At 40.0% G+C, this 9,663-nt stretch overlaps 1 protein-coding gene across 18 annotated transcripts in view; it reads right to left on the bottom strand.

Moving 5' to 3' along the window:
* Positions 1-9,663, bottom strand: part of PBRM1 (polybromo 1) — a 148,964-nt gene that overhangs the window by 40,008 nt on the left and 99,293 nt on the right. For 15 of the 18 annotated variants that reach the window (XM_026447990.2, XM_026447995.2, XM_026447993.2 and 12 more), the window contains 3 exons: positions 3,368-3,553; positions 1,976-2,133; positions 1,060-1,323 (listed from right to left, as the gene is read on the bottom strand). In XM_026447990.2, coding sequence (XP_026303775.1) covers positions 1,060-1,323; positions 1,976-2,133; positions 3,368-3,553 — 608 coding nt within the window. The remainder of the gene's footprint in view (positions 1-1,059; positions 1,324-1,975; positions 2,134-3,367; positions 3,554-9,663) is intronic. The other 3 variants (XM_026447992.2, XM_026447997.2, XM_026447999.1) reach the window with 1 other exon arrangement.

Here is a 9,663-nt window from a genome sequence, read left to right as displayed (position 1 = left end):
AAAAAAAAAAAAAAAAAAAAAAAATTTCTTCATGTTGTTGTACATTTCTGTATTATATCTCTTCCTGATTCCATTTTGGCAATTTGTAATATCCTAGACAATTAGCCATTTTATTCAGGTTTTCAAATTTATTAGCAGAAATGTATAGTCTTTACATTTCTTTCACATTTATTTATTTATTTATTTATTGAGACAGAGTTTTGTTCTTGTTGCCCAGGCTGGAGTGCAATAGCAGGATCTCGGCTCACTGCAACTTCCACCTCCTGGGTTCAAGCGATTCTCCTGCCTCAGCCTTCTGAGTAGTTAGGTTTACAGGCGCCCGCCACCACATCGAGCTAATTTTTTGTATTTTTAGTATAGACAGGGTTTCACCATGTTGGCCAGGCTGGTCTCGAACTCCTGACCTCAGGTAATCCACCAACCTCGGCCTCCCAAAGTGCTGGGATTACAGGTGTGAGCTACCGTACCTGGCCTTCTTCCACATTTTGTGCCAGAGTTTAACCCCTTTCTTTTCCCGTTATTAGATAGTTGGCAGTTTATCTAATTGGACTTGTCAAATAATTAGCTCTTAGATTTAAATTTTTTTTTTTTTGAGACAGAGTCCCACTCTTGCTCAGGCTGGAGTGCAGTCGTATGCTCAGCTCACTGCAGCCTCCGCCTCTCGGGTTCACGCCGTTCTCCTGCCTCAGCCTCCCAGGCAGCTGGTATTACAGGCACAGACCACCACACCCAGCTACTTTTTGCATTTTTAGTAGAGATAGGGTTTCACCATGTTGGTCAGGCTGGTCTCGAACTCTTGACCTCCTGATCTGCCCGCCTTGGCCTCCCAAAATACTGGGATTACAGGTGTGAACCAATGGCACCTGGCCTGATTTACTTTTAAATTATAATGTACAGTTTTGAAAGTGTAAATTTCTTTGTTATAGTTTCCTTCTTTCTGTTTGGCTAAGGTTTTGTGTTGTTGCTCTTTTTCTGAGTTTGAATGCTTTATTCATTTATTTTCTGGAATAGCTGTTTTGAGATGTAAAATTTTTTTCTGTGTGGCTATTATCTGCATACCTTTTCCAAGTTAAAATTGTCTTCGGCTCGACTGTCCTCTGAGTTGTCTGTATTCTTCTCATCATCACCTTTATCTGCATTTGCAAATACAGAGGCCACGCGAACCACAGGCAGAGGCACATCCCGAGGGACAAACCTAACTGAACTGATGGGCATGGTCCATAGTTTGATTTTCTTAAAAGATTTGGTTTTGGCAGAATACCGTGATTCACAGACAAAAACATCCTCATCTCGGAAGTTTTCTGGGCATAATTTAAAGTATTCCTGGGGGGTGGGGAGGGCATAAGAATAAAATTAAGTGAATTTTCTGAAAACCAATTAAAAAAAAAAAAAGCAAATAACCAACCAACCTAACAAAAGCTGAACTGATTCAACTTTCTGGCAGTTAACAAAAAATAATAAATGACCAGAGATTTAGAAGTATTTCTTTGGCTACAGAATGGACTTATTAGATACGCACCGTTTAAATTATAAAAACAAATAATTCCATTTAGCTTACAATTGCTCTTTGAAAACATATGATCATTTAGTATAACTATAATGTTCCTTAAAGCTTTGAAGAGGGCTCATGTGTGTATATCAGACAGAGACACAAAAAGCACACATTATTACCTAAAAACCAAACTGAAAATTTGTAATGATTATCCTTCAAAAAACACCATACTTAAAAATTAGCCTGGCAATATTAAAACCTTAACCTAATTGCATTACAGCCAAATAGTGTAAGCAGCAACTTGTCTTTCACAACCAAGTTCAGGTTAATTCCTTCCCAAATCTTTACATATAGCTATACAGACACAGCTGAAAAAATAGTTTAAAACAGAGTTCCTAATTTTGTAAATATCAATATTTTCTGTGTTTTAAAATTTTATTCCTAGGGAATGAGTGATACTTTGGGGTTTAATGAGTTTCTTACCTTGACAAACATGACCACACACTTGCCTAGAATTTTACTAACTGGAACTTTGTTGTAATAGTCACTCTTAAAAACTTCTTTTTCTAGAAATTTTCGTGTAGCCAGGTGGAATGTTTCATTTGGTCGGTAAAACCAACAGCCATACAACCATTTTTCACCTCAAAAATGGGGGGTGGGGGAGGGGGAAGAGAAAGAAAATCATTGTTAACAGAAATCACTTTTTTTTTTTTTTTTTAAAGAGACTGGGTCTCACAATGTTGCCCAGGCTGTACTTGAATTCCTGGGCCAAAGTGGTCCTCCAACCTCAGCCTCCTGAGTAGCTGGGACTACAAGTATAAGTCACTGTGTCCAGCTCAGAAATCACACATTCTTTGCAAAATTAGGAAATGTACCATCAATCCATTCTGCCATGATCTGAACCTAGCACTGTGCTTATTTTTACAGCTACAGTTTCTTAATATAATTATCCATAGGAGAAATAATACTCTAAAATAATAAAGTGTAATGAGGCCTAAAAAATGCATGCTACTTTTTCCTCCTCATATATATATCCACCCTCAACCTCTTGGGCTCAAGTGATCATCCTGCCTCAGCCTCTCAAGTTGCCTGGACCATAGCAAGTGCGACCATGTCCTGCTGATTTTCTTATTTTTTCTAGAGAAGGGGTCTTGCCATGTTACCCAGGCTCTTCTTCATATTAAAAGCCATATAAAATATATAATGAGGAGGACAGGTGATGAGACTTGTTCCACTGTGCTCTGGTTACTACATACCTAGAGTTGTGCACTTTAGTAAGGGTATAGAAATGCTACTGAAGGACATATTTAGCTCTCTGGTGAAGGAATACAAAAGTATTTCATGTGATAAATAGCTCAAAGAACTGGACTGCCTGGATCACATTTCCACCAACTTTTGGTTTCATTAACTTCTATGCATACTCTACGTCTCAATTTAAAGGCAACTGTTCTAGAAAGCCTTTTTGAAAACAAATGCCAAGCCAAGGCATGCCATTCTATAATAATTTCTTTTTTGACCATAATCTTCCTTACTGGAGCAGTTTTGCAAGGGAAAAACATGAACTTTTTGTTCTTTTGAATCTCTGTCACTCTACATAAAGGTTGGCTCAAAGTATGTTTTTAATAAGTAACAATTGAACGAATGAATTTCAACCAGACTTTAAGAAGCTGTATTTCTTTTGACTCAACCATGACACTTGCCCAATAGGTCCTATGTTTTTCATATGATGGGTGCTTACTTACATTTATTGATATATTGAATAATTATTATGGAAAGGCATAAGATATCTGAGTTAAAATTTTCTTCCCCGAGGAGCAAGGAGAAGTCAAATAGTCATATCTCACTAAACTGTTCTTTGATTTAAAACAAACTTACCAGCTGAATCCTCCCACAGTCTTTCAATACAGACTATATGTGGTTGTAGGTTGGCCTCTGCAGGTTCCACATAGACATAATCTCCAACATGGTACATGCTGTTTTTAAAGCTACAATCCTGGCTGTATGTGCGATGTAAGCCTGAAAGGCCTGCAGCACCAGAGGAATCTTCACTCTTTTCAGCTTCTTAGGTAAAAAAATAAATAAATAAAGGAAAAAGGTACTCACCAAAGGGATGCTGGAGTCAGATGTAGGATTCAATACAACACATACTAATAATACATTCAATACATTTAATTCCATTTGCAACATGCAAAGGCAGGAATCAGCAACAGTATGATCTTCACATTCCTAATAGCCTCTACTCAAAACCGTATTTTTGAATTACGACCATCATTAATTTAAATGAATATAGAACTACACAAAGGATGTACAGAATAAAAACATCATCTTACTAATAAATGATCACACGGTCATTTTGGATAATGTTGAAAGGCACAAAGAAGTACATACGTCATTTCAAATCAAGTATTTCTAGAGATAATCTCTGATATACTTCACTTCCACCTTAAGGCTTCTCAATGTGTTTCATTTCACTAACAAGTTATTACACAAATATGACACATTTAACGGAGTCATAGAATTGAAGAAATATAGAATATGTATATTCTACAATAAACTATATATATATGTATATATATTTAATATATCATGAACACTTGCCCGGACAGGAAATGCTTTTCAAAATGACTTTTATTTTTATTTATTTTTTTCGAGATGGAGTTTCGCTCTTGTTGCCCAGGCTGGAGTGCAGTGGCACAATCTCAGCTCACTGCAACCTCCGCCTCCCAGGTTCAAGCGATTCTCCTGCCTCAGCCTCCCGAGTAGCTGGGATTACAGGCATGCACCACCATGTCTGGCTAATTTTGTATTTTTAGTAGAGATGGGGTTTCTCCATGTTGGTCAGGCTGGTCTCGATCTCCCGACCTCATATCTGCCTGCCTCAGCCTCCCAAAATGGTGCGATTACAGGCGTGAGCCACTGCGCCCAGCCGACTTTTATTTTTGTTAAGTAAAATTTATTAATAGTTCCAGTACAGGCCGGGCGCAGTAGCTCATGCCACTAATCCCAGCACTTTGGGAGGCCGAGGCAGGTGGATCACTTGAGGTCAAGAGTTCAAGGCCAGCCTGGCCAACATGGTGAAACCCCATCTCTACTAAAAATATAAAAAAATAAGCCGGCATGGTGGCGGGTACCTATAGTCCCAGCTACTTGGGAGGTTGAGACAGAAGAATCGCTTAAACCTGGGAGGTGAATGTTGTAGTGAACCAAGACCACGCCACTGCACTCCAGACTGGGTGACAGAGCAAGACTCTGTCTCAAAAAACAAAAAGAAAAAAAGTTCCAGTACAAGCTATCATTTGCAAATATCATAGGGTTTTTATTGAGGATAAAGCTTTGCCCAAATCTTTGATTACTTCCTTAGGTTAATTTCCCATAAATGGAAGAGCTAATAATTAGCATTTTAAATGTTATTTATTTTATTCCTCTGGAAACATTTTTTTTTTTTTCTTTTTTTAGATGGAGTCTCACTCTGTCACCCAGTCTTGAACTCCTGACCTCAAGTGATCCGGCTGCCTTGGCCTCCTAAAGTGCTGGGATTACAGGCGTGAGTCACTGTGCCTGACTATCTAAGTTTTAAAATAGTTTTTCTAGTTCTGTGAAGAATGTCATTGGTGATTTGATAGAATTAGCATTGAATCTGTAAATTGCTTTGGGCAGTATGGCCATTTTAAATAATATTGATTCTTCCTATCCATGAGCATGGAATGTTTTTTCATTTGCTTCTGTCATCTCTGATTTCTTTGGGCAGTGAGTAATTCTCATTGTAGGGATCTTTCACCTCCCTGGTTAGCTGTATTTCTAGTATTTTATTCTTTTTGTAGCAGTCATGAATGAGAATGTGTTCCTGATCTGGCTCGTGGCTTGGCTGCTATTGGTATAAGAATGATAGTGATTTTTGTACACTGATTGTGTATCCTGATACTTTGCTGAAGTTTATCAGCTGAAGGAGCTTTTGGGCTGAGACTATGGGTTTATTAGATATAGAATTATGTCATCTGCAAACAGATGTAGTTTGACTTCCCCTCTTCCTATCTGAATGCCCTTTATTTCTCTCTCTTACCTGACTGCCCTGGCCAGGACTTCCAATACTATGTTGAATAGGAGTGGTGGGAGACAGCATTCTTCTCTTGTATCAGTTTTCAAAGGGAATGTTTTCAGCTTTTGGTCATTTCAGTATGATGTTGGGTGGCTTTGTAATAGATGGCTCTTATTATTTAGAGGTATGTTCTTTAATTTAATACCTAGTTTATCTAGAGTTTTTAACATGTCAAAAGCCTTTTCTACCTCTATTGAAATAATGTAGTTTTTGTCTTTAGTTCTTTATTTTTTATTTTTTATTTTTTGAGATGGAGTCTCGCTCTTGTCTCCCAGGCAGGAGTGCAGTGGCACAATCTCGGCTCACTGCAATCCCTACCTCCCAAGTTCAAGCAATTCTCCTGCTTCAGTCTCCTGAGTAGCTGGGATTACAAGGTGCCCACCACCATGCTTGGCTAATTTTTGTATTTTGAGTAGAGATGGGGTTTCACCATCTTGGCCAGGCTGGTCTTGAACTCCTGACCTCGTGATCCACCCGCCTCGGCCTCCCAAGGTGTTGGGATTACAGGTGTGAGCCACCACGCCCGGCCTTTTTTTTTTTTTTTTTGATACAGTCTTGCTCTGATGCCCAGGCCGGAATGCAGTGGCACCATCTTGGCTCACTGCAACCTCTGCCTCCCAGGTTCAAGAAATTCTCCTGCCTCAGCCTCCCAAGTAGCAGGGATTACAAGTGCCCACTACCGTGCCAGGCTAATTTTTGTATTTTGAGTAGAGATGAGGTTTCACCATCTTGGCCAAGCTGGTCTTGAACTCCTGACCTTATGATCCACCTGCCTCGGCCTCCTAAGGTACTGGGATTACAGGCATGAGCCACCACACCAGGGTTTTTTTGTTTTGTTTTTTTTTTGAGATAGAGTCTCGCTCTGCCACCCAGGCTGGAGTGCAGTGGTGCGATCTTGGCTCACTGCAGTCTCTGCCTCCTGGGTTCAAGTGATTCTCCTGTCTCGGCCTCTCAAATAGCTAGGAATACAAGTGCGCACCATCACACCTGGCTAATTTTTGTAGCAACAGGGTTTCACCATGTTGGTCAGGGTGGTCTTGAACTCCTGACTTCAGGTGATCCACCCATCTCGGCCTACCAAAGTGCTGGGATTATAGGCATGAGCCACCATACCTGGCCATCTTTAGTTCTTTTAATGTGATGAATTCACATTTACTGATTTGCATATGCTGAACCAACCTTGCATCCCAGGGATAAAGCCTACTTAACCATGGTGGATTAGCTACTTGATGTGCTGCTGGATTTGGTTTGCTAGTTATTTTCTTAAGGATTTCTGCATTAATGAACATCAAGGATATTGCCTAAAGTTTTTCTGTTGTCTCTGCCAGGTTTTGGTATCAAGATGCTGAGCTGGACTCAAAGAACGAGCTGGGGAGGAGTCCCTCCTCCTCAGTTGTTTGGAACAGTTTCAGTAGAAATGGTACCAGCTCTTCTTTGTACATCTGGTAGAATCTGGCTGTGAATTCACCTGGTCCTGGGCCTTTTTTGGTTGCTAGGCTATACATTACTAATTCAATCTCAGAGCTTGTTATTGGTCTGTTCAGGGATTCAATTTCCTCCTGGTTTCAGCCTTGGGAGGGTGTATGTGTTCAGGAATTTATCTCTTTCTTCTAGATTTTCTAGTTTGTGTGCACAGAGGTGTTCACAGTAGTATCTCCCGGTTATTTTTATTTCTGAGGGGTCAGTGGCAATATCCGCTTTGTTGTTTTTAATTGTGTTTACTTGGATTTTCTCTCTTTTTCATTAGTCTAGCTAGCGGACCATCTTACTTTTTCAAAAACCCAACTCCTAGATTTGTTAATCTTTTGAATGGTTTTCCTGTCTCAGTCTCCTTCAGTTCAGCTCTGATTCTGATTATTTCTTTTTTTCTGCTAGCTTTGGGATTGGTTTGCTCTTGCTTTTCTAGTTCTTTCTGTTACAAAGTTGGGTTGTTAATGTGAGATCTTCCTAGCTTTTTTAGAAAAAACAAAAAACAAGAGTCTAGCTCTGTCACCCAGGCTGCAGTGCGCTGGCATAATCTCGGCTCACTGCCACCTCCACCTCCTGGGTTCAGGTGATTCTTGTGCCTCAGCCTTCCTAATAGCTGGGACTACAGGCATACACTGCCATATCTGGCCAAATTCTGCATTTTTAGTAGAGAAGAGGTTTTGCCATGTTGGCTAGGGTGGTCTCAAACTCCTAGCCTCAGGCAATCCATTCTCCTTGGCCTCCCAAAGTGCTTGGGTTACAGGCATGAGCCACCGTGCCCGGTCACTGACCTACCTTTTTGATGTGGGTGTTTAGTGTGATAAATTTCCCTCTTAACACTGTCTTAGCTGTGTCCCAGAGATTCTGGTATGTTGTGTCTTTGTTTTTGTTCGTTTCAAAGAACTTCTTGATATCTACCTTAATTTCATTATTTACCCAAAAGTCATCCAAGAGTAGGTTGGTTAATTTCCATATAATTTTACGGTTTTGAGTGATTTTCTTAGTCTTGATTTCTATTTTTATTGTGCTGTGGTCCAAGATAGTGGTTGGTATAATTTTCCTTCTTTTGCATTTTCTGAGGATTGTTTTATGTCCAATTATGTGGTTGATATTAGAGTATGTGCCATGTGGTAATAAGAAGAATGCATATTCTGTTCATCTTTGGGTGGAGAGTTCCCTAGATGTCTATCAGGTACATCTGGTCCAGTGTTATGTTCAGGTCCGGAATATCATTGTTAATTTTCTGCTCTGATAGTCTAATACTGTCAGTTGGGTGTTAAAGTCTCCCAGTATTACGTGGGAGTTTTAAGAGATGAGGTGAGGTCCTGCTGTGTTACTCAGGCTGGTCTTGAAGGCCTAGGCTCAAGCAATCCTCCTGCCTTGCCTCTCACAGTGCTAGGATTACAGGCATGAGCCACTGTACCCAGGCCTTTTTCTTTTTTTATTATGTGGGAGTGTAAGTCTCTCTGAAGGTCTCTAAGAACTTGCTTTACGAGCCTGGGTGCTCCTGTTTTGTGTGCATATATTATTTAGGATAAGTCTTCTTGTTGAATTGAACCCTTTACCATTATGTAATGCCCTCCTTTGTCTTTTTTGGTCTTTGTTACTTTAAAGTCTGTTTTGTCTGAAATTACATTACAACCCTTGCTTTTTTGTTTTCCATTTGCTTGGTAGATTTTTCTCCGTCCCTTTATTTTGAACTTATGGGTGTCATTATGGGTCTCATGGGATGAGAGATGGGCTTTGAAGACAGCATCCCATTAGATCTTGCTTGTTTATCCAGCTTGCCACTCTGTTTCTTTCAATTGGGGCATTTAGCCCATTTACATTCAAGGTCAGTATTGATATGTGTGGATCTGATCTTGTCATTATGTTGTTAGCTGAAAGCAATCTTGTTTGTGTGGTTGCTTTACAGTGTCATTGATCGATATACTTAAGTGTTTTTGTAGTGTCTGGTAACAGTCTTTCCTTTTCATATTTAGTGCTTCTTTTGGGAGCTACTGCATGGTAGGTCTGGTGGTAAAAAATTCCCTCAGCATCTGCTTGAGGAAAAAGGACTCTATTTCTCCTCTGCTTATGAAGTTTGGTTTGGCTGGATAGAAATTACTGGTTGGAATTTCTTTTCCTTAAGAATGTTGAAAACAGGCCCCCTATCTCTTCTTGGCTTGCAGGGTTTGTGCTGACAGGGCCACAGTTAGTCTTCTGGGCTTCCCTTTGAAGGTGACCTGTCATTTTTTTCTTTCGTTCTGACCTTGGAGAATCTGATGATTATGTGTCTTGGAGAAGATCTTGTTAAGTATTTTGTGAGGATTCTCTGAGTTTCCTGAATTGCGATGTTGGAGGAAAGAAGGCGCTCTGGCTTTTGAGTAGTTAGAGTTCTTGTGCTGGTTCTTTCTCATCTTTGTGGGCTAATGTTCCTTCAATCTTTAAAGTTGCTATTCTTTGGCTATTTTTTTTTTTTCATTCTTTTATCCTATTTGATGACCTTGGGTGTTTGATTGTGGTATAAGATGGGTTCAGTTGATGGGCTTAGTTTCTAGAGGATTTCAGGGGGCCAAGGCTCAGCTCAGGACTCCTGGACTGTGTGCTCCAACTCTGGGGAACTGGT

Source organism: Piliocolobus tephrosceles, chromosome 2, assembly GCF_002776525.5.
Source record: "Piliocolobus tephrosceles isolate RC106 chromosome 2, ASM277652v3, whole genome shotgun sequence".
In the NCBI taxonomy this organism is placed as follows: Eukaryota; Metazoa; Chordata; class Mammalia; order Primates; family Cercopithecidae; genus Piliocolobus; species Piliocolobus tephrosceles.
This window is presented reverse-complemented; position numbering and strand designations above follow the sequence as displayed.